At 38.8% G+C, this 25,954-nt stretch overlaps 1 protein-coding gene across 2 annotated transcripts in view; it reads left to right on the top strand.

Moving 5' to 3' along the window:
- The window catches only part of PIK3R1 (phosphoinositide-3-kinase regulatory subunit 1), an 83,072-nt gene that overhangs the window by 9,248 nt on the left and 47,870 nt on the right, over positions 1 to 25,954 (top strand). For both annotated transcript variants that reach the window (XM_031003243.3, XM_055367061.2), the window contains exon 2: positions 1,346 to 2,065. In XM_031003243.3, the coding sequence (XP_030859103.2) occupies positions 1,732 to 2,065 (334 nt within the window). In that variant the 5' untranslated portion in view covers positions 1,346 to 1,731. The remainder of the gene's footprint in view (positions 1 to 1,345; positions 2,066 to 25,954) is intronic.

Raw genomic sequence — 25,954 nt, 5'->3', positions numbered from 1 at the left:
CATCAAGCTGTCTTTATAGAGTGGTCTGTAGCAACCATTGCTACTTCCTCTCTAATATTTTTTAACTCCTTAAGATGTTGTTGCTGTCCTCACTGCTGGAATGGAATCTGCATGATGATTCCATCATGGGTGAAGCCCCAAATTATTTAGCCTTGACTCAGTCTCTCCTGTCTGGATGCCTTTGTAGGATTTAGTCTTAGGGATCACATTTTCCTACTTGAACTCTTCTTCCTTGTTTTTGGGATGTTGTCTCTAAACCTTGACTTTCCTTCCTCAGTTACATACATTGAACTTCACTATTTGGCCCTTGGATCTTTTTTTTTTTTTTTTTAACTTTTAATTTGTCCTTGTGAGCTCTTCCATTCCATTGAATTCAGCCTTGCCTAATTGTGGCTGATTGCCAAATCCCTAGCATGTTTCCTCTTCTGAATCACAGACCAGGGTTTCATCAGCCACTAGCACACTTGCACAGGGGTGCCCAGAATCACCGTCAGCCCATCAGGTCACCTGGCTTCTCTTTGCCTGATAGTGCTCCAAACTCTCATTAATGCAGGATCAGGCACCCTTTGCTCCTCTCGTTCTCTCCGCACATTTAAGCATTTGCCACATCCCACATGTTCTTTCTCTGCAGTGTTTATTTCACTCCTCCCCTTTCCACACCTGCTGCTGCCACCCTGGTTTGTGTCCTCACTACCTCTTGGCCAGACCTCTGCAACACACCTTTCTCACACATTGTGGTTAGATTGATATTCCTCAAGTGCAGCTCTGATCCTATTGCTCACTTTTCACCAAGCCCTTTCAGTGTTCCCCATTGTGGGCTGAATTACTCACAAACTCAGCATGGGCATGCGTGATGTCCTGCAGCCCCTACCTAAATCTCTAACCCCAATCCCACTGCTCCCTCTTTGGCTTCAGACGGATTGGACTGCCTGTTCTAGCTCTTCTCAGAATATGACATTTTCTTGGTCACTTCTGTAGCTAGCGTCCCACCACACATTCCATTCTGTCTTCAGATTCCTGCAGTTAGTGTGCTTTCTCCCTCGTTTGAACCCTGTAGTGTTTAGTTTCTGCCTCTCTTATGACATGTACTAGTGTTGTGGCTCTGTGTACTCGTCTTATCGCTGAGACATTGCCTCATGCCGACACTCCTCCCCTCTGCCCCCGCCCAGTGTTCTTAGAAGGCAGGGACTGCCTTACTAATCTTTGTTGTGTCAAGCAATAGCACACTGGCCTGTGTCTGTCTGCCAAATCGATTAAGTACTTGTTGAATGGAAGTAGAAATTCCAATTAACACAGATGGCAAAGTGTGCTGTTCATTCTTAAGTCTCGTTTTTTTCATTCCTAGGTGAAGCTTGTGTGTGGAGTGCCACGGTACAATCAGACGACAGATGGACAGTGTGACAAAAGTGTCAGAAAGGATTGGGCCTCGCTGTGAGAGTCAGCCTGGATTCAAAGTGTTGACAAGTTGCTGAAAAGGAAGCCAGTGAGAGGACTGTGGCATGCAGAGGAAGTGGAGCCCTGTCTTCGGTCACACCATTGATGGAGGACAGATGGACAGCCGTATGGCCAGTCACCTCTCCTCTTAAACCTTTGGAGAGTGGTCCTTTGTCCTCTGCTGGACACATAATAGGAATTCTAACACACTCTCTGAATTCACTTTTCATAAAAACGTAAAATCAGACTGCTCTGTACAACCAGGCTCAACTGTTGCATGGTAGCAGATTTGCAAACATGAGTGCTGAGGGGTACCAGTACAGAGCGCTGTATGATTATAAAAAGGAAAGAGAAGAAGATATTGACTTGCACTTGGGTGACATATTGACTGTGAATAAAGGGTCCTTAGTAGCTCTTGGATTCAGTGATGGACAGGAAGCCAGGCCTGAAGAAATTGGCTGGTTAAATGGCTATAATGAAACCACAGGGGAAAGGGGGGACTTTCCGGGAACTTATGTAGAATATATTGGAAGGAAAAAAATCTCGCCTCCCACACCAAAGCCCCGGCCACCTCGGCCTCTTCCTGTTGCACCAGGTTCTTTGAAAACTGAAGCAGATGTTGAACAACAAGGTCAGTATTGATAAGTGGTTGCTTAATGACTCCCTTTCTTTTTCTTTTTAAGGAAAAGTCTTAAGTTTGGGTTGAGTTGTTATGTTCTGGGCAGAAGCTATCTTGGCAGCTGCACCTGAATTGATGTGTGGTGCATAAAAGCTTGGTCAATCATTACACAACTAGAAATTTGTGTTTGTGGGGTTGGAAGTTGTTATAAAAATAGGGACACAGTGTCTGAGAACCTGTTTAGTGAGTGTCTTTGAACACTATTATTATAGTTGTCATTGAGTTAAACATCTACTATATTTCTTATTTTTGTAATTGGCATTATAGGCAGAGTATTCCTAGTCTGAAAATATGAAATCTAAAATGCTGAAAAATCCAAAATTTTTTGACACCCAAAGGAAATTCTCATTAGAGCATTCCAGAATTCAGATTCAGTGGTCAAGGGGTATAATGCAAATATTCCAAAATCCAGAACAACATGAAATCTACAACACTTCTGGTTCCAAGCATTTCAGATAAGGAATACTCAGCCTGTGTATATCTAATAATAATTTTGGGAAAGCAGAGGGTAAGTCTAATATAAGTATATTTAACATGATTTGTATGGAAAAATGTAGAGAGTAATAAAATGACCACAGAACTCGGCTGAGAAGAAACCATTGTTTTTATAACCTGGTATCTACCTCTTGGTTTCCTCTCCAGGATCGCTGTGGCCAAAGCTGAAACCCAATCCTATAGTTAGTATAAAAGTAAAGGGATTTTACTTCCTTTGTGGGTAGTGTCATTTGTAGCATTAATGCCTATAGTCTGGTTCGCCTTCATGAGGGGGAAGAAAAATTCACTGAATACTTTTCTTAAATGGAAACCACCTTCATTCAAAAACCACTTATTGCTTATTGGAGATGGTCCATACTTGCGCTTCAGGCACAGCTGTGTCTTTAAGGTTTATCTTCTGTTCGGTTTCACACAGAGACAAGCCTTATGCTCAGCTTTGCTGTTATCAGCTTTGTCAAATACCGGTTTCCTCACTAGTAAATCACATGCATTTTTCTTTTTTCTCTCGTGTAGTCTTCTTTCTTAGGGTCTAAGAAAGGAATGGGAAGGAATGGTTTAAGATAGGTGGGCCTAACTGCAGTAGTTATATATTGAGGAGACCTGACTGGCATCACAGGATATTTCTGGAAGAGATTCTGATACCACTAGTAAGCTATTATACCTTCTTTAATGTTGCCTTATTCTAACACAAGTGAATAAGACAATGAGAACAGAGAAACAGAATGCAAGGGTAAGAGCTGCCTTTCAGTATTGAGTAGTAATAGATTGGGAATATTGTATTAAAGTCAAGGAATTTATTAATGATACCTGAAGGGAAGCCCTTTTCTTTCCCATACCCAGCCCAAAGGGATACTTATTTCATAAATGTTATACTTTATAATGTTCAAATAATATCTTTTATTATATTGTTCAAAAGCCAAAGTTAATTTTTCTTTGCAGATCAATCAAAAAACCATGACTCTCCGCACATACATAAGTGATTTTATCAACCATTGCAGCACTTAGCAGATTGAAGATACATACGTAATCATTTTTCTCCACCAAGTTATATATCTTCACCTTTTTTTTTTTAAGTTAAAAACACTTTCTTCAGTAGCCTAATTCCAAAGGAAAAGTGATTTAATTTTTCCGAGAATACAGAGCTTTACAGAATCATAAAAATATCTCAGTTGAATTAGAGAAGATTATTTAAAAGGTGGAATAAGGGCACCTTGTCAAGATTAGTTACAAAACAATTTTATAAAAGCTGTTTCTAAACAAAATTTGCATTTGATAATTGCTATCAAGTGCAAGTTTCTTTGGCTCTGGTGTACAGAAAAGCAAGTCTTTCCTTATGGGAAAAGTCGTTTTCTCTTTTTATATCCTAAACTATTTTATAATGCTTGCTTTTTCATGTAATGTGATGACAATTGAGATTTTTAGCAGCTTTTTCATTTTTCTTTAATACATGGAAAGATGGAGTGAAATGAAAATTTTTAGCAGAATTCAAGAAAGAGACCCATGATAATGTGCATAAAAGTATTAGAGCCTGAATATAAATGAGAAATTAGGAATAACTGAAAGATTGAAAGGAGTGTGTGTGTGGGGGGGGTCATGTGGGGAGTATAATACTAAACATTCAATTTTCTAGAAGTGTTGGTCTTGTATTCTCATTTAAATATTCCTATGAAGCGAGAATTCAATAGCTCCTATGAGTTGCATGTTGAATTGATATGGAAAGTAGTAAGTAGTTATAAGGACAAATTTTATATGTTAGAACCTGTGAGACTAGTTTCTTTTGCCTCCGTTTGTATTTCTTTGAAAAGCTTTTGCAGTGACAAATTGTGTGAAGGCAAGAAATGATAGTTCTGTTCTATTCTTACCGTAATTGAATTCTTTAGTTCTTTTTTTTCCTTTTAACACCCTCCATCTCCACCTGACTTAGCCAGTTTTTCATGTTATGCTGTGTTTATTGCATTTAGAAGGTTATTCCTCACCAACCCCCCGCCCCAGGTCTAGGAACCACATGCAGTTTTGTTTTGTGGACTTGGCACACCTCGTTAATGGGCAGCAGGGTAGACAGAGGGTGCGAGGACAGCCTGCATGCCAATTGTGTGTCTGTGTCCTGCTGAGCCTTGCTACCCTCTCTGTTTTTAAAAGGAAATTGTCCTTAGACTCTGGCCAAAAGTACATTCTGTGAGAGATTCCTCCCTGTATGATAAAGTCTTACTTTTCCACTTTGCTTGTATGTTCTTGGAAGTAAAGCTGTGATATTTAACTGTTTGAGAGAAAGAGTCAAAAACCCATTAGGAAACCTTATATACAGCACTGTACTTTCTTCCAATACATTTTGCATGCAGTTTTTTAGGAAGCCCTGGCATATAGATTGAATGAATTGTTTTAATTGGATAATTTTGGATGTTTTTGGACTTAAATACATTCAGTAAGCATGGTCTGAGTCCTTATTTTGTGCTAGAAAGCAAAGATAAAAGATGAAATCAAGGCTCAAGAGCCACCATGCCCTGAGATGCTCTCTCATGCCTCTCTTCCACCTTTGGAGCTGTGCTTTTTCTCCTCTGCTAGGACAGCTCTTCCCCTAGACATCTGCCTGACTGACCCACTCTCAACTTCTCTGCTCAAATCTTTCTTCTCATGGAGTCTGGCTCTACTCACGCTATTCTATGCTGGGACCTACCTCTCTGCTTTTGCAAATCATTGATTACTTAACCCATGATATCATTTACTTATTACGTTTATTGTTCATTGACTGTTCCCTCTGTTAGATTTTAAGCTCCATAAGGGGAGAGATCTTTGTGGTCCCACATTATCCTAAGTACCTAGGACAGTGTGGTAGTTTCCCAACATGCTGGTAAACATGTGCTGCTGCAGCTCATCCTCCAGCTATTTCACTTTCTGCATTGCTTTTGAAATTGACCATGTGCTCTGAATGTCATGTGCAGTCATACAAAGCTTAATGGCCCATCTTGTTTTAGAAAATAACAGCTTATTTGTTATCCACATCCTCCATCTGAGGCATCCTGCCTTGGCCTTAACCATTGCCTGGTATGTCTCCAGAACTCTTTATTTTCTTCCCAGGGCCTGGGACAGGTAGTTCTGCTGGTGGGAAAGTGCATTAAGCTGATAGTACCTTCAGTCACTTAAGCCAAGTGGGTAGAGGGTCTGTCATGGTCAGCGAATATCCTCAGGGCAAATTCTGTGCCCTTTCTCCCATCCTTTTATCTCCTTCCCTTTGCATGGGGGCTAAAATTGCCAATATGAGGATGACATTTTATTTTATTTTTCTACAAGCCAGTAGAGCCCTATGTTATGTTCTTTGGAGAGAACCTCTTCCATGTTTTGTTTGGATAAAGAGTGTGCTGGGTGTGCAAGGTGGGTGTTACATGTCCTTGGGTGAGGCAGCTATTGAAAGGCAATCTTATGGCTCTTTCTGCTTTAGCTTGCTCAGATCCTGGCATCCCATCCCGCTACACACAACCCCATTCAGCCAGGGTCCTGTATTTTTTCTTGTACACAATGAAATGAGTTGATTGAAAATGGGGATATAGGGATATGGGAATAAAAATATATTCCTCTGTCATATGTAAGCCATCCAGTGGGGCTATTTCTCAAGACAGTAGTTTTAACTCATACTTTGAGATCCTTTAATTAAAGTCATGCTAATGCAGAATATTTAGACGGGTGAGAGTCTGTGCCCATGTTAGTTTGTGTAGTGCACTGAAACCTGCTAACACAAGAGATTACTTACTGCATACCCACCTCCATCCTGACCTACACAACCCTCCCTCGCTCCTGCAGACTCTGACAGTGGATTTCAGCTGATTTCAAACCTAAGACATAAAGCATGCATTTGACATGGCTTATACTAAATTTTGATCAAAATCCCTTTTAAACAGAAAGAAAAAGGCCACCATTGGTGTTGGTTTTCATGGTTTCCCAAGGCATGTTATTGTTACATTTTTCACATTCAGCATTTGAATGTCCCTTCATGGTTGTTGTTCCCTGTCCAGAAAGCAGGGCTGCAATAAATCACAAACATTGACTACACTGTACAGAGGTCACAGAAAATAGTGACCTGATCCCAAATTACACACCTCTGCTGAGCCCGTTGGTCATAACCTACGCTGTCTCCTTGAGGCAAATAGTGCTTGTGCAAGTAATTTGCTTTGCTTCACAAATTCCTGCCTTTATGAATTCTGTTTTCTTTCAGAATATACTTTCTCATAACATTCTTCACCTTCCTTCCTACTTAAGCCTTTGCTGTGAACTTGGAAGTTTGTCTTGTTAAGCCCAAGTGATGGGGAAAACCACCCAATTTATGGTGCTGACTGCTCATTCTGCATCTATCGACCACTCTGTTTTTGCGAGAAAGTTGGGTCAGTTACAGGATCTTAGAAGATAAGGGCCTTTGAGCTCTGTCTCTAACTTCTGACCACAAGAAAAGTTCATCAGGACATTATGGAGATTTTTACCCAGGCATGAAAATTTAAGTGTTTGCCCTCTGTGTTTCAGTAGGAAATGAAATATATTTCTACTGAAATATAATTGATTAAAGAGTGTGTCTGGAAAAAACAAATGTGCTAATTATTTTGAATAAAATCAGATTAGCCTAACCACTTAGGGTCACAGAATATGTCATTTGCATATTAAATTACTTATTGCATCACAGTTCACCCTCTCATGAGCATTTATATTCTCAATACATTCTTGATTTTTTAAAAACATTTTTTTCTGTTAACTTTGTTTCCCTAAAAATGTGTAAGAGAAAGGAAAGTAGCCCTAATTAGCGATTTGTGTATCCGTGGTTTTTTGAAAATGAAATTGACAAAAAGAGACAGGATTCTCACTTTTATTGCTTTTTGCAGGAGGGTTCTTACCCTGAGCTGGCCTGGCCACTTTAGGAATTCACAGGCACGCTCTGAGGGGCCTGTGAGTAGGGAGGCTCTCTTACCCAGAGGGGAGAGGAAGGCATTTCTCCCTCCTTCCCCCAGTCTATTATTTGAAGGGAATCACTTGAACTTCTCTCCTAGAGCTGCGGTGACAGTTAAGTCCAGGGTTGCAGAATAAGACAGTATTTGAGGAGAAGAAGCTTTCTGCCAGGTGTCTGTTTCTGCCTCTGTCCTTTAGAATCACAGGGTTATGGTAGGCAAGTTATATTTTCTTATTTAAGTGAAATGTTTGTTCACATGCTTTTGTTAAGGCTTCTGTTCTATACACTTCTTTCTGTGCTCTTTTTTCAAAAATGGGAAAAGGGTCCAGTGTCCTTATATGTATATCCTAAGTAAAGCCCTCACACACCTCTGATTCAAATAGGAGTTATTTAATTAGAGGGAGCATATTTTGTTTTCTGGCAACTAAGTTAATGTTGATATTCTAATACAATTTTCTTTGTTATAAATATGGAACTCTCTATTTAACTTGTCAATAGATTCGTTGATAAATTTGATGTCAGTCTTCTCTGGTTTCTAGGTGATGGATGCATCTTTGTCTACAACAAGAGACATTCTGATTAGTAAGAATTTCTTCTCTGAGTTAGAAAAAAAATTAGAAATTCTGAAATTCAACAACAAATGCTGACTTACATCTGCTAAGTAGCACCCAAAAAGGGGAGAATTTTTTACCTATGGCAAATAAGAGTGCCAAATATGACATCATTTACATATCCATGTTTTGATTAGTAAAAACCAAACAGATGTTAGCAGTACAGCTGGCTCTTGCATATATGTGTATCTTTGTTGCTAACAGATTTCCATGGGGAAGGATGTAGCACTGGTCTGAAGACTCAGATAGGAGAAAATAACATGGTGTGATAGCTTGAAATGAGAAGCATAATTGCATGATGGATTATATCTGAATGTTTTGAGGTCTTGAGTTTATAGCATTCGATATCAAAGCAGTCCTTAGGCTTTCAATAGAGGAGGACACATGGAGGGGGACAAACTGAACTAGAAATGGGCTTTATTTCAATTGCTTGGGTATAGTGTACCTAAAATGTCAAGTTGTTTAACAGAATATCAGACTACTTTATAAATGTGTTATTCCTTCTTACCAATTTATGTAATATTTTATTTTTACTATGAAAATTCCGTGCAGTATACAAACAGTGCGTGGAATTATTGTAGTAGAAACATTGTTAAAATATAACTTTGAATTAAAAACAAAACATGGTATACATTGTTATATAATGGATAACATAGTGTATACATTGTTAAAATATATCCTTGCAATTAAAAACAACAAATCAGCTGCAAACCTTTGTTTAATTATGTATGCAGAACTTTCTCCCAATGGCTTTATACCACCTAAGGCATGGCTGTGATTTTCAGGAATACCCTCTCTGGACTGTTTCTTGCTTGGAGGTGTTTGCGATGTATTTGTATTCATCTATCTATCTATTCTCAGTTGGTAGATTATGTAATGCCTATAGATTATTCTGTCCTGTCACAGTTTGATTCATTTTGAAGTTATAACTGTGAATTTATTACAGCGTATTGCAGGAGACGTAATTTGATGATCAAATCTGATATCCAAGATCGTAAAGAATATAGGCATAAATGAAATATAAATCTGTGATATATTATTTGAATCGGAAATTCCACATTGCTTTGCTTTCTATAAATTCCTTAACGTTCTAGTTCCAGTGTTCTCTAATTGTAAGATGAAAAGCTAAATGCTGTCTCTTTTGAGTTTTGGCAGTTTTTGTTTTAATCCTTCTCTTCCCAATCAGAAGAACTGTCGGAGAAATAAGACCCAGAAAAATTGGTTCTCACTAGTACTGTTTCCCCAATAATGCAACCCAGAAGTCCTGTATATGAGAATAAGGGAATGTAGTGAGAGGATTTATGCAGAGAAACAACCTAGGATGGTTGGAAAGATGTACTTACATGACCTCATTGCACGATCTGATTGGAGACTGGTCCATGGATTGTATGGGATTATTGCTTATGAAAGTGCCCACCTGGTATCAAGTTTTTGCAAATGTATGCGGTGTATGGTTTTAAGACATGTTTCACCAGTGTGAATATTTAGGCTCTACTTCTGTTGGTGGGCAGTTAGCAATTGCTGGTATCTAAACTGGTTTGAGACTTACTGCCTCATTTGAACAGTATCTGTGCAGTAGCGCTAAACTCGTTGACATGATCTGTGCTGAGAGTTCCTACAGATTTGTTTCATATATATTTGTTAAATTTTCCAAGGTAAGTAGAGAGTGATGGTTATAACATTTGTTTATTCAGACCCCTCTAAATCTACCTAAGAGGTAACATGTTAGCATAGGCATTAGACAAGGCTGCATTGTGAAGTCAGAGTGACTGTCTGGGGTTGTCACTGTCATCTTCCAAGCTTTCTCCTAAAGAAGAAAATTGACATAATGCTCTCAGACTTGGCACATGGGACCAGTGCCACAGCAAGCACTGGTTCTAGCCTGCTACTGGTTTTTGGTAAAATGCAGTTTTCAGAACTACTCAAGGGTGTAATAAGATTCATTTTTATGATATTAGATATGTTAACGTTTTAGCTATTGTTAATCTTAAACACTGATGGCTTTATTTTTATTCTATTTAAAAAAATAATTTTTGAGGCCAGGTGCAGTGGCTCACACCTGTAATCCCAGCATTTTGGGAGGCCAAGGTGGTCAGATCACTTGAGGTCAGGAGATCAAAACCAGCATGGCCAATATGGTGAAACCCCATCTCTACTAAAAATACAAAAATTAGCTGGGTGTGATGGTGCATGCCTGTAATCCCAGCTACTAGGGAGGCTGAGGCAGGAGAATCGCTTGAAACTGGGAGGCAGAGGTTGCAGTGAGCCGAGATTGTGCCACTGCACTTTAGCCTGGGCGACAGAGTGAGACTGTCTCAAAATAAATAAATAAATAAATAATTTTCAATGCTTAAGAATTTTTATCAGTAAACAGTTCATTTGAATTTTTTTTTGCATTCTTGTTTCCCAACTATAGAAACATAGCTGAATATTTGTGGCATCATTAATGCATAATTTCAAAGCATTTTACACATTGTTAATTAAATCTTACCATGTTCTTTCAGGTAGCAAAAAGTAAGTTATTTTTGATTCAGAAGTATTTGAAGGAGTTAGAACAAGATGATTTTATTGCTAAATAATAAGGAATATCTGTGGAGTACCAAGGAATGAGATATAATGAATTTGGTTAGAGTATATCAAAGTACATATTATAGTTTTTGTCTTACACTTCCCTGTGGGTCTGTTTAACTATTGAAAATGTCTTCTTCAAAATGAACCTTAAACATTTGCAAACTTACTCTTTGCTAATTATTCTGCCAGGCATTTCTTTTTTTTTTTTTTTTTTTTGAGTCTTGCTCTGTCGCCCAGGCTGGAGTGCAGTGGCTCAGTCTCAGCTGACTGCAACCTCTGCCTCCTGGGTTCAAGCAGTTCTCCAGCCACAGCCTCCCAAATAGCTGGGACTCCAGGCACATGCTCCCATGCCTGGCTAATTTTTGTATTTTTAGTAGAGACAGGGTTTCACCATATTGGTCAGGCTGGTCTCGAACTCCTAACCTCAGGTGATCCACCCACCTCAGCCTCCTAAACGGGTGGGATTACCAGCGCGAGCCACCACGCTGGCCCTGCCAGGCATTTTATAGACATTTTTCATTTGATGTTCACAACCACCCTGCAAAGATGGCATACTATAACCTTTTTTTGTTTTTGTTTTTTTTTTTTTGAGATGGAGTCTCGCTCTGTCGCCCGGGCTGGAGAGCAGTGGCACGATCTCGGCTCACTGCAAGCTCCGCCTCCTGGGTTCACGCTATTCTCCTGTCTCAGCCTCCCGAGTAGCTGGGACTACAGGCACCTGCCACCACGCCCGGCTAATTTTTTGTATTTTTTGTAGAGACGGGGTTTCACTGTGTTAGCCAGGATGGTCTCGATCTCTTGACCTCGTGATCCGCCCACCTCGGCCTCCCAAAGTGCTGGGATTACAGGCATGAGCCACCACGCCTGGCCCTATAACTGTTTTTGAGATTTAAAAACTGAAGGTCATGTGATTGTGTAAATATTTAAAAAGAAAGGGGACTTCATAGTGATGGCACATTGATAAGATTCAAGAACATTTTGGGCAAGGCAGGCAGTAGTGAGGATCTCCTTAAGCAGTCTCTTGTGAAGTGATCGGTAACTGAATTTTGCTTTTTGGGTGGTCTTCAATTATGTCTGCTTTATCTGTTAAGTTTCACTAGCTATTACATTCATGCAACTCCAGAAATTTACCTCCAATTTATATGTGACTTACAACATTTTCTTATGTCTGGTAAATATTTGAAAGGATTGAATTACAAAGAGACGGATAAGGCCATGAAGCTAAGACAAAGTTTTGGGTATGTGCATGTAAATGCAATTTTTCTCAGGAAGAAATACACCATGATCAGATAACTCAAAAGTTTTATAACCTTGATAAATAGATTTACCTTCATTTGTGTTGTTTTTGAAGAAGTTAAATGTCTGCTTTAAATGTTTCCCTGAGTTTCAAGTTTTCTCATTTCAGACTCATAATTATATCATTTTGATTAAAATGGAGCACAGACTGGATTTATTACTTGCTTAAAAGCCAAAAACTTGAGGGTATCCAGCATAAGAATTGTGTGTTTTGGTCTGTGGGTAGCAGCTGCTTGAAGTCCATAAAAACAAGAAACCTGAAGTTGATTCAGATGAATCTGAAGTCTTGTACCTGAATTATGTCAAGGTTAGCAGTAAATGCCATTTAAAAAGACTGAGTACAAATTGCCAAATTCCTTTGAATGCCAAACCATATTTCTCAGGAAAGTTGGCCACTGCCAAATTTATAACATTTGTGTTTCTGTTACCTGAATTCCAAGGGCAGAGGGGTGATCGAGGGGGTAAGGGAAAGGCACAGGTGAATTTTATTTTCAGATGTCTAATAGGACAGTGTGACATTGCCCAGATAGTCTCTCAAAGGTAGTGAGTGACAGCAGAACTTCTCGAATGCGAAGTTGAGAAATTACTTATTTACTTATTTTCCCATTGAAAAAAAAAAAAAACTTTAAATGTTTTCTGAGTTAAAAAGGCCTCTGACTGGTAGTCCTGACACAGCTTCTTGAGAGTCTCCGAGAGAGCCTCTTCTCAGTACAATTCCTAAGAAGATAGGAAGAAAAAAAATTATTCTTAACACATAAAACTAGAATTAGTGGGAAGAAATGCCTACTATAAACTCAACAGAACTGGGGTTAAAAAATATAGGATAAGTTTTGACTACCTAAAAGTAGCAGGGCAGACCCATCTCTTCCCTAACTCTGTCCATAATTCAAAAAGGGCCCAGGGAACTGTCCTCAGGAATGCTCTTCCCCCCTCTTCCTTGTCCTCTCCGACAGAGCCTTTCTAATCAGTAGGAGGTCACAACTTAGAAAATAACCAGAGAGAGCTGGAATGGTAAGTTAGGGGCTATTACTGTTATATTCTGAGAATCCTGATCCATGAAAATAAAGTGCTGAAGGTGGGGTAGAGTTAGAAAGACCTGTGTTCACTGAGGGTTTTGAGTATTACAGGCTCTCCATCACTCAGAGCATCAGAAAGCCAGGTGGTGAACGCAGGAGATTTTTCTCTCAGGCTAACCAAAACCATGTTGAAATGAAAACCACTTTGGAATTGGCCTGTTCATCTCAGACTGCCAAATAACTAGCACCCAAGTGGATCCCTTGGCTCAGAGCAGTCACCAGGCATGGGTAGGTCTTTCCTTGTTTAGTGATAAACAGGAAAAACCTAACCGAGCCTACTGAACCATGTCCATCTATAAAAGAAAAAGGGAGATCATACTGGAGATTTGAAAGAAGAGTAGACCTCCAGAACTGATTGATTATAATTTATTTCTGTTATAATATTTCCACTTAGTATTATGATTTATTTCTGTCCCTCATGAAAGGGACAGAAAGTAGTCAGGAGGTTATGAGATGAAAAGACAGTAAGATGGGATGAAATCGGAGTGAAACAATAAAAAAATGACTAAGTTAAAAATGTAATAGCATATTAAAATTCATGTGTAAGGGGGTAATGAGCTGAAAATAAAGTCTGTGTTGTGAAGGAGAAACAAGATAAAGCTCTTTGGAATCCAAAGGATAAAAACATAAAATGAGGGAGAAGATATATAGAGAGAATATCTAACAGGAGAATTACAAGTGTTGATAAACAGGGAACCAAGTGAAATAGAACAACATCATTATAATAAGTTTTCATGCACGTGTGCAGATTTGAAAGTGTTGCCGTATTTTTCGTGTGAAATCAATGAAAAATATGTTTGGGCATTTCTATTTAAGAATAATGTTAAAGTACCTTGCCAAAATATCTGGCAAGATATTAGCTACCAGGGAACAAAGTTGTTTTTCTTCTCCTTTCTAGCAATAAATGCCAAAAAAAAAAAAAAAAAGTGCATTGACTTTAGTAGAGTTTTGAGGAGAAAAGATGGTGACTTAAGAACTTACTGAGCTTCCTCCTTATATGTTATGTGGAAAGGCAATTGAGAGGCATTCGCTGATAAGCAGGAGCTCAGGAAAGATACACTAAACCTCTTGTTCACGTGGGAGTACCTAAAGGTTGCCTTTCTATTGTTAAGCTTTATAATTTAAAAAGGTGTAAATTTAAACGTAATTCATTTTGGTTAACTTAAGTAATTATCAAAATAATAAAACTATAAAGTATGTATCTTCTAAACACCTAGAAATATATATTCCAAAAGATAGGCAACAAAGAAAGAATAAAAATAATACAGGGAAAATGTTTACTATATATGAATACTTTAAAGAAATACAGACATTAACATATGTATGTACGTATATACACATACATATATACATATAAAATTGACCATATACATATATTTGTGTGTTCAACACGCATTATTTTTCAGGTACTGCACTAACCTTTTATTCCATTGACTTGTTACTTTTCCTAAGAACTCTATGACACTGGCCTTGTTATACCTGTTTTAAAGATAAACAAGTTTAGTTAGAGATGGCCCAAGGTCACACAGCTAGTGGAGGAGCTGGGATTTGACCCCAAACAGTCTGACTGTTGACCCAATGCTCTTAAGCAACTGTGCAATACAGCGAAAGGGGCGCCGGGGGTTAATGTTCACACTGCTTGATGCTGCTGACTTCCGACCAGCCACAAGGCACCCCAGAGCCAAAGGCAGATGACTCCCTGGCTTGCCAGTGACGTATGATGCGGTCTGATATAACAAAGTGAGTTAAACAAGCAGATTTTTCCTCTCAGGAAACAGACACAAGAACAACTGAAAAGAATAAAGCAGATGTGTGAGTTACTATTCCTTACAGCAAAAGAACCTCATCAGAACCGCAGGCTGGAAAGAGGTGATTACTTTTAAAGGGCAGTTCATTCCTTCTGCATGTTGGAACCTGTGGCTCTTAACTGGCTAAAATTTTAACTTTCAGTGTAGCCCTCACTTGGCTTGTGCTTCTTAATGTTGTAGATAACATTATAGATTTATATAATATTCAACTTTTATATATATATTACTTATATATAAATGTTTATGTATAAATATATATTTGTATAAAATATGTATTCGTATATGATATATAGTAAATGTTATATTTAAACCATCATATAGAAAAGCCATTATTGGGTACACTGTACAAATCTGCCTTTATAATTGGGTGTACTGTTCTACTAAAAGCAGCTTTAGAGAAAGGATTGAAAGCCAGCTCTAACTTTCTACTTCACTAGCCTTCATTGTTTGGATTGGCGTTACGTGTACAGTTATATTGTAACTGTCACTTGTGGTCTAATCTTCCCCTTAGGGGAAACTTGAGAAACCTGGTCAGCTTTAACATTTAGAGGAAGTTTAAACATATTGGAGCATAAAATTCACAGTTGTTTAACTGAAACTCCAGTTCTTGTCAGACCACATCTCTCCAGCCCTTCTGTGATTGGAATCATCTAACTTTGGCCCTCACTAAGGAAAACTTTGACAAGATGCAAAAAATGTTTACTCTTGTTTTCTTTGCCAGGAAACTGAGTCTTTGCAGCAGACTCTGAGACCTCTTTGCCTACCCCAAATAAGTGAATTGTCACTGTAACTGTTTTTTATCCCCATAACTGCTTTCAGTGAATGCCAACCTAGTTGTTGCATCCCTTTAATATTTTGGGTAGTTATGTTCTTTAAGAATGAAAATATTTTTTCCTTCCTTCCTTTCTTCTTTCCTTCCTGGTTTTGTTATAGTCTAGCTGTGAGACCAGTTGCCTTTCATATATTCTAGAAGAGAAGGATGAGGTGAGTTTCACAGTGATTTTTTTCCAAAATACAAAACCACTGTCACTCTCCACTTCCCAGGCAACCCCACTCATTCTATTTTCTAGTGAGGGTTTTGCTTAGATGATGACGAGTCTCTTGATTCAGTGGACTCCTAAGGGACCATCTTTCACCAGCACCAAATGCTGTTTAGTTCACATATTGAAATGTTTTAAATTATAACTTAGCAATTGTAGTTAGTAATCTTCACATTATATTGTCTCACATTTAATGTATAATTTCCTAAGAGAAGGAAATGGTCCTGGTGGGGGTTAATAGTTATAGTAACTATTAATAATACTGATGACTACTAGTTAATAGTAATTAAAGCCTCCTAAAATGAGAGGGAAAAAATCTTTTGTTTATAAGGGTTAAAAAGAAGAGTTGATACTTAATATTTTTAGTAAAACCCCAGTGCATGTTCGATTAATTTTGTTACTTTATTCTGGGCATGTAGTTGAATAATTACCTGCATTTTTGATTTGCTGAAAAGGTGGTGGTTACAATTTTTTTTGTTTTTTTTTTTACAGTACTGTTTTTAGTTCATTACGTTGAGATGCTACATTTTCCTTTTCTTAAATACATGCAAGATGAAATGTTTTACCTGTGAGATGAAAAATTTGAAATTTCTTTAATGTGACTCCTTACTAACACAATTGCAGGCAAGCATTGAGCATTTGCTTTGTTCCAGGCACCATGTGCTGTGTGCTCTAACTACCTAATCTCACTTAGTCCACTTAGTCCTATTTGCAGGTTGAGGCTTAGAAAGAAAAAGAAACTTGCCCAGAGTCCAACACTAGTAGCTGGTAAAGAGCTGGTCTTTGCATGCAGCCTCTCTCACTTCAGGATGGGTGCTTCCCAGCACCACACTGTACCACCCTCAAGATGAGTTGCAGGAGGAAAGGAACCTCTAGTGGTATTAACTAAATCTTAGCAAGTAGTTGCCTGTAAATTGTAGACTTTTAAATACAATCTCACATTTCTGTGATCTTTACCCATACACCAGTTACCTTCAAACTAATTTAAGAATCTTATAGATATTAAAAATGCTTGATTGGCCAATATCTCATTTCTGTCAAAATCATGTACTAGAAGCATGTATCAAATCAGAGACTTATTTGTGACAATTTGCATACACATTTGGATAAAATGCATCAACTTCTTTCAAAGTTTACTTGAAATAAAAAGGGAAGAATATGAAGTATCACAGGTTAAAGCAATGCCCTCATTCCATTTAGGCAAAAGTGTTGTGCTATTTGAATATTGTTAGTTTGAGAATATGGAGTTGTACTCCTTATAGCAATTCCAACCTAGAAAAATGTTTGTGTTTTAATTGATGGGTTAGGCAAAAAGTTAATCTTTGCATAGAGGAAAGAAACAGCTCTGACTTAGAGGTCTTGGGGCTAGAACATGGATCAAGTGTCTGAAGTTTTTCACGTGGCCTCAAGTTGAATCTTGGTCAGAGAATACACGGTGGTCAAACTTCACACCATAGTCATAATGTATGAAGCCAAAAGAAAAGTCCTAGTTGCTGGGTGCTTCCATTATATCATCAACCTGGGTTTAATGATTTTATTGGAAGCACGACTTCCAGTGAGGCAAGGCAGTAAGCCCCAGAAGAGAGGCCTTCCATGGGTAGATAGGAACTCAAATGCTTTCCCAGGCCGGACCCAGGAGACTGTCAGCTACTGTGATATGGCTTGCCACCAGGACAGATCATTCTACCCGTCTAAGGAGTTAGGGTATCCCCAAGAGCTGTGATGGGAGGTGGAAATTCACACCTGTGAAATGGGAGGTGTGCTGAGTTGAACGGGATAGCCCAAGGCCTGTCCATGAACTGAGCCATGGCCAAGGATTTCTTAACTCTAGAGGCCTCCTTCTTGAGCTTGCCTTCTTTTGAACTTGGCCCTCAGTGTCTGGGTAAGTTGGAGCGTGACTATCCAGGGAAAGCCCCTGGTTTGTATTTAGTCAAGTTGGCCAGAGAAGACTGGATCTAAGCGGGAATAAAATTTGCTGACCCCCATCTCAGAGGTTAACATTTTCATTTGTGTTTTGCATGACTCATTTTAAATTACAGTGCTCTACAAGTATAGAAAGAAGCCTTCCTCTTCCCACCCTCCCCCAGACACCACATAATGGAAAAAGCAAGAATTTTCTGCATAAGCAAGGCCTTAAAAAAAAAAAAAAAACAGCCTCTGATGGGACTTCTTTCCTGCCAGAAATCCCACTGGTCCACTGTCGCAATTTTTACAAAAGGCCACGATGAAAGAGTAAGGTCCATTTTGAGCCCTTTGCTTCTGTATTATGTGAAACATAACTTGTATTTCTGTTCTTGGTATCAGAAGAATTGTTAGTTTTTGAACATGTAAAATCTACTAGGGTCTCTGACTGTTAAAGTATAATTTTGATTAAGAAAATATTTGTTCCACTGCTTTGATTAGACACATAAAACTTTGAAAAGTTTTGATGTTCTGTTTCCTGTTTTAAAAAAATATGTCCTCTCCTGTGAACTCTAACTAGATGAGAGGATTTTCCTCAGAGAAAATTCAGCACTGGGAAGAACCATCTATGGAGGTCATAACCTAGAAAATTCTTCAAGGGAAGTTGCAGTGAATTAAAAGAGGGCGGAGTTAGAAAGTCCTGTTCTACCAAATTTGTGCTAATAGTTGCACCTTTCTTTCTTTCCCGGAATGGTCACTGGAGAAAATGTGTAAACCAACTGCAAAAAAGTATATCCGTTGCCACCTTTCTTTTCCTTTAGTGACAGTTCAATTTGTTAACCTGAAGAAGCTACTGTACCATCAAGACTAGCTCCCAGCCCAGGGCTTCAGCATAAAGCAGCTGCTCAGTTAATTTTGGTGGATCACGGGCAGAAACAAGTTACCTTTGGGATGCAGATTCTGAATAGTCTGCCATGAAATGATTAAATGAATGAGAGTGATGAGGGGCTACTTAATTGGACTATGTAAAATGGCTCCTTAAGCTTCGTGGACAATTAATTTCAGTTTCCTCTCTTCACTCTTGTTTACTTCCTGCTCTTCTAGAATCAAGTGTTAGGTATTCTGTTCTCTTACAATGAGAAGACTAAACAGCTGTAGTTTAAATTAAAGCATTAATTTGGAGTGTTCTGTGGCTACATTAATTATATTTTCTACTAAGATTAAATTGCAGATGGATATAAGCAGCAATATATGTTTATCCAGGGCAAACCAAAATTCTGTTAACCAGCCATCCTTGGTGACTTTTTATTTATATATAAAAACCTTTTTAAACTGAAATAATTTAACTTGATTTTTCCCCCCAGTTAGGTAGAAGAAAAAATAATTGGATGCAGAAAACAGTTGTATGGAGCGTATTTGCATAGGTACAGGACTTGAGTGGCAGAAAATTCCTTTTATTTTTTTCCCCAGTAGGATTTAGCAAAAAGCATGTGTTGAAAGTCTCTTGACTAAATGGGTCATAATTAAAGACTTTGGGATTTATTTATGGGTATTTTAATTAGAAACATTAAGTTCACTCAGTGGTCCTTGTGAAAACTTTTTTCTAACTGCTTATTTTATATCAAGTAATAAATAAAATTTCTGTGGGTATGAAGATGAGTTTTAGGGCCGCCTATTTCTCTGGGACCCCCCCTCTGCTTCAGAGAGCTTTTCTCTTTCTTTCGCCTATTAAACTTCTGCTCTGGACCTCAAAAAAAAAAAAAAATGAGTTTTAGCTGTAACCACATTGTAATTCGTGCTGAATATATGAATGCTGCTGTTCACTGAATAGTTAACTGGTTATATCCCTTGTTAATTTGAAGTTTTCTTCCTTCGTTTTGGAATGATAGTTATAAGGCAACATGCATTTTAGAAAAATGCACTTGTTTGAACTTCTCAGATCTAATGTGATTCTGTGGGACTAGATGTTAAGAAACCATATCTTTAACTGAACATCATCTATGATATTCCATCTCATAACATGTTCCATGAGTTTTATGGACAATTTCTAAGAAATCCAAAGTAGCATGCAGTTTTATCAACCTCTCTGCATCCCTTGGCACAAGGAATAATTTTTCTGTTATTGAGGGGCAAAACAGAGGGGTAAAGGCACTCATACAGTTAATTGCCAGATTAAGTCAGGCATCCAAGTCACTCTGCTTTGGGTTGATTCTCTGAGACTCAGCTGGCTGACTTCAAAAGGACAAAATAGATTTCAACATTGGAAAAGAATACAGTATAGAATATATGATGGGTCTTGTTAGCTATCTCTTATTTTCTAATCCAAAGAGCCTCCTAGTTGGAGGAAAAATTTGAACTACATAAGTATATCAGCAAATTTTCATTATATTTTATAATTCTTTATTGCATTATACGTGAATATATTTAGCAGTGGTAGTACGTCTTGGAAAGTTTAAGAATTTAGACAAATATGCTTTTTAAAAAAAAATAGTTGAGTTTTGAATATGCTGTTTGGGTCCTTATGAGCATGTGGGAGATATATAGGAGAGTTTGTTACTGATATTATAGAATCACCAATGCAGCATTGCACCTTTGTTCTTTTCCATTCATTGTTCTTGCTTACATGGAGCACTTGCAAACAGGCTGGACGTCTCAGAGTTCTGAACAATGCCCTTGGCTAACCGTTAGTCCTAATTGCTGTGACTAATGTGCTGTGTGACCTAAAGACGGTAACACACTTAACCTTGGTTTTCTCATCTGTAAAATAGAATTGATGACCTCTACCAAGCCAAGGATTTCAGTGAGGCACTCAAAAATAAAAATTAAAAAATACATTTGGGACAAACATGAAAAAAATTACTTTTTAGACTTAAGCGATGCATTTAAACCTGACGAAAATGAAAGGAATTGAAATTGTTTAGCCATAGAAAATAAAGACCAAGGACTAGTTTAAACAGCTGAAAATTATATGAAGCAGTGTTTTATGGAGAGTAGTAATGAACTCTTCTTCACCTTTTTTGAGGCTGTCCAAAGAAGAAATGAAGTTAGATTATTGCAGAATTACATAAGTTAGTAAGCATGGACTGACCAGTTCTTTCTAAGACACATACTTGAGTATTCTCTTCAGTTGCAGTGAAGGTGACAGTGAATTTGCTGAATAGCTGTGTACATGTTTCCCCAAAGAGACCACTGGAATAAAGTTTTGTTTCTTGAGACAGTTTCCATTGCATTTATGTCTTGTCCCTTGAAGGATATATAATGTATTCTTTTTACATTATATATCTTCATTACCGTACAAGTTGGTTGTGAGCCATTCCAAAGTCTTTAGTATGCTGTATGGGTGTATTCTATACTTTATGCCTTATTTGGAAGTCATAATAATGTCAAAACCATGCCTAGCCATCCCCTTCCCTGCAGAGTCTCTTTTGCTTTGTCCACTTGGTGTGTATTTTTTTTTTTTTTTTTTTTTTTGAGACAGAGTTTTACTCGTCGCCCAAGCCGCAGTGCAGTGGCACGATCTCGGCTCGCTGCAACTTCTGCCTCCCGGGCTCAAGCGATTCTCCTGCCTCAGCCCCCCAGGTAGCTGAGATTACCGGTGCCCGCCACCACGCCCAGCTAATTTTTGTATTTTTAGTAGAGACAGGGTTTCACCATGTTAGCCAGGCTGGTCTGGAACGCCTGACCTCAAACGGTCCGTCCGCTTCAGCCTCCCAAAGTGCTGGGATTACAGGCGTGAGCCACCGCGCCAGGCCATGTGTGTCTTTTTTATTTTTTATTTTTTGAGACGGAGTCTCGCTCTGTTGCCCAGGCGGGAGTGCAGTGAGTGGCGCGATCTCGGCTCACTGCAAGCTCCGCCTCCCGGGTTCCCGCCATTCTCCTGCCCTCAGCCTCCCGAGTAGCTGGGACTGCAGGCGCCTGCCACCACGTTGTGTGATTTTTAAAAGATTTCCAGGACTTCTTTTTCCTTTACAAATCCAAAATTGCAGTAGCTTAATAAATAACACATATTTTGGTTTTATGATTACTGTCAAATAGCTCATTAGTAAGAGAAAAAAAAATGCTGAGCCTTAACAGGGGAGAGGAAAGGCTGAATCCTTTGCCTAAATTGTCTTAGCAATAAATCTTGCCACCTATTGGTAAAAAGGAAGAACTAAAACTAAAAGGTGTTTGCCGTTCTCACAGGTAGTTAGTAGTGTGATCGAAATAGAATTCTTTCAGCGGTGCTCTTGGATAAGGGACTTGGAAATATGTGATTTGATAAGGAACTTTTCCCTGTGCTTTGAATTTATCATGGCTCATCTCTAAGTCATAATAGTTTTTGAGTAGAGGAGGTATGCTGCTCTCATGGTCTCCTTAAAATTATATTTTTTGAGATGGAATTCCATTTTAATAGATAAGTGGATTTTAATTGGACACATTTTACAGGCTTGATTGATTTTGAAAACATTTTTCTTTTTTTCTTTCTTTCTGTCTTTCTGCCTTTCTTTCCACCACGGCTCACTGCAGTCTGAACCTCCTGTGCTCAGTTGATCCTGCCGCCTCAGCCTCCTGAGTAGCTGGGACTACAGGTGTGCGCCACCATGCCTGGATAATTTTTCTGTAGAGATGGGGTTTCACCATGTTGCCTAGGCTGGTCTCAAGTGATCTGTCTGCCTCAGCCTCCTAAAGGGCTAAAATTATAGGTGTGAGCCACTGCACATGGCCTTTTTTTTTTTTTTTTTTCTTGAGACAGGGTCTTCCTCTGTCACCCAGGCTGGAGTATAGTGGCATCAACATGGCTCATTGTAGCCTTGACATCTTGGGGTCACCTGATCCTCCTACCTCAGCCTCTGGTGTAGCTGGGACTACAGGCTGAAAACATTTTTCTAACTCTGTTGTTAGTTTGGGCTTTCCTTCATTCCAGCCTCTGAAATCCATTATTTCCTGCCCAACTGAAATGGGACAGGCCAGTGGTGACGCTGGCCTTTGGTGCCAGGGCCTGTTTTTCCAGATCATGGGCACCATACAAAGACAACTGCCCTAAACGGCATCATTGCCCCAGAGTCATTGAATGTCCTTAAGGTGCATTTGATAAAACAAAAAAAGTTTTTTGTTTTGAAAATTCTCAAGTATTTCCATACTGGGAAAATGTTCTTTTTTTTTTTTTTTTGACAGGGTCTTGCTCTGTTGCCCAGGCTGGAGTGCAGTGGCAGGATCTCAATTCACTGCAACCTCTGCGTCCTGGGTTCAAGCAATTCTCCTGCCTCAGCTGGGACCACCGGCACATGCCACTAAGCCCGGCTAATTTTTGTATTTTTAGTAGAGATGGGGTTTTGCCATGTTGGCCAGACTGGTCTTGAACTCTTGACTCAAGAGTGACCCATCTGCCTCGGCCTCCGAGAGTGCTGGGATTACAGGCATGAGCCACCATGCCTGGCCAAAAATGTTCTTTTTAATGGTGTTTTCCCCACTATTTGGATAGATATATGAATTCAGTTACTAAGATGACTTAGATTTAAATATAAAACACCAGCGTAGCAATTTTTGATTCTTAATATTATCTTAAATCCACCTCCCCTCATTGTCCTCTGTATCTAAACACCCTTCAATTCTTGAGAAAATTAAGATTTCCATAGATTAGTAATCTATTTGTGATTGTGTGTGTTGGTGGACATCCTAACAAATTTATGAATAAAGCCAATACTCTTTTGTTAGTGTCCTTATTTTTTCTTTACATCTGTTCATATTTGGAATTCTAAGTTTTTTTTGTATGAGGCACTACCCAAATAATCATTTGATACCCTTTGTTGGCATGACATGTTTGGTCAATTGTTTTGGCAAAAATTATTTATCCACCACTGGGAACTAAGCACTGTAACAACTAACGAAAGAGGTCATACAAGGGAAATTGGAAGAACTATATGTTATTTGTTTCCATTTTTATGTAGTACACCTATATGTGTGTGCAAAAAAATGTAAACTGTTACAAAGCAACATATTGATGAATTTAAATGAGTAGAGCATAATAAAAGCAAAAACCAAACAGAAGAGTGGTTGGAGTGAGGCCATAATAAACCAAAAGATATTTTCTGAAGGAAGTGAACATGTTTGCATTTTCCAGCATGCTGTTATGGATGTCAGCATTAGGCTCATACATAGTATTGCAGTGTGATTCAAAAAGGTGAGATAGAGGGGAAATAAGATAGCTTCATAAATATTACCAAGGAATTTAAGACATGAGCATTTTATGTAGGGAGGTTGAAATGCATTGTTATAATCAGGCTGTGTAATTTCCTTCTGTCAAGACCTACCCATTTACCAGTAATGATACCTTCTTTCTCTTCTATTTTTGTCTCTTCCTTTAGGAAAAGGAATATATGCTTACTCATTATTTAAAATTCAGAGTCATTTTCCTGTTCCAGTTGGTTTTGTTCCTGGAACCACTGAAGAAGAGTAGAATTAGGTGCATGTGAAACTTTTATTTCTGCTTTTTCTACTCAGTCAACTTTTATCCCTTTTTAATTTTTACTCTCTCAACCATCAGTTCTATATCATGGTATGTCTTCTTGGTTTTTTTGTATTATATTTCCAGAAAACCAGATGTACGGGGTTGTTAAAATACTGCTTGGACATATTATCTACCCTGCACTAAGTGGTCCTGTCACAAAATCCAGTTAAACACACATCAAAGTATTTAAATTGTTTCTTTTTTAAATAACATCATATTGGGCATTGGACTTCTTAACTAAACTATTTCTTTCACTAAATGACATTGGTTAATTCAACAAGCCATTGCAGGAATTCTGTTAACCCAGTAGCTTCTACTACTATGTTACTATGGTAATGACTTAGCTTCCCATAAAGCTGCATTTAAATAGGTGTTTATAGTCACCAATTACCAGGTATTTCAAGTACTCTTTGAAAGGAGACTGCTTGTGGTGGGGTGGGGGGCTTTAACATAGATACTTTCTCAGTCAAGTAGCCATTTGAAGTTTTTCAGGTAGAAGACAGTTGATAGACTATTTGGTGAGCAAATGAATAACTGGATGAATACCCATCTGGGAACCCCTAAAGAACTGAAGATAATTCCCTGGCCACCACTGTTCACAGTCATCTATTATGTGCTTACTCTATGCCAAGTGTTGGGCTGGATTCTGGGGTCACCAAAGGGAAGAGAAAATTTTCACTGCCTTGAGGGTAGCTAAAAACTTAATGGAGGGAAGCTGAGAGCATGAGCGAGCATGCCACCCCAGCTGGGTGAGCAGCACACCTTGGGAACAGCTGGGAGACACCCAGTGGTGTGTGTCTTCCTTCACCCTTAGCACTTGCTCCTCTCCAGCTCACTATGTTTCTTTTCTCTCTGGGGTCTAAGGAGCTTAGGCTTCACTGCCTGCTCCTCAGATTGTGGTAGCAGGAGCAGAGAGTGGGTGCCTGCCACGGGACATGGGGTCCTAGAGACAGGCCCCAGCATGGGAAGGCAGTGGAAACCCATGCATTGCCCTCTGGCATTGCCACACGTCTCCTGCTGCCTGCCTTCCAGCCCTTTGCTTTTCCCCAGCTCCGTCAGCTCCTTGCCTCTGACATCAGTGATGAAAGTCAGGCGTGGGGGGATTAGATTATTTCCACTGGCCTTGATAGACTTAGACATACAATAGAAGCTATGATAAGTGAGTTAGTTTTCCATGTTTGTTTACTGAAGTTTATATTACCCTTTATGTCACCAAAACATGCCCGTTTGCAGTCATCGCCAATGTAGTCATGCAAAATCACTTGAGTGAAATAGACTTTGGGGATCTAATCTCAGGACCTAACCACCATTTATAATGCTTTTTTGGGGAAAATGTGTTCTGGATATTGCACAGCCAGCTTACAAATGAGCTTTGGAAACACAATCCACATGTAAGTTGGAGACTTCCTATTATTAGCATTCAGCCCTGCGAGGAGAGCCCTTGCTTTGTTAGCAGGCCTATGTGTCCTCAGCCCTAAGTTCCTAAAACCAACACTACTTGAGGAGCTTGAATTGGTGCTCTTGGAGTTCTTTAGATTAGTTATGAGACTTCAGAACCTGCTTACCAGCAGTACTGAGCTCAAGGAAGCCTAATTCATATCCTTGAGAAGATAATTTTAAATCGAGAG

The sequence above is a fragment of the Gorilla gorilla genome, chromosome 19, assembly GCF_029281585.2.
Source record: "Gorilla gorilla gorilla isolate KB3781 chromosome 19, NHGRI_mGorGor1-v2.1_pri, whole genome shotgun sequence".
Taxonomy (NCBI): Eukaryota; Metazoa; Chordata; class Mammalia; order Primates; family Hominidae; genus Gorilla; species Gorilla gorilla.
Note: the sequence above shows the minus strand (reverse complement) of the source record. Positions and strands in the feature narration are given on the sequence as shown.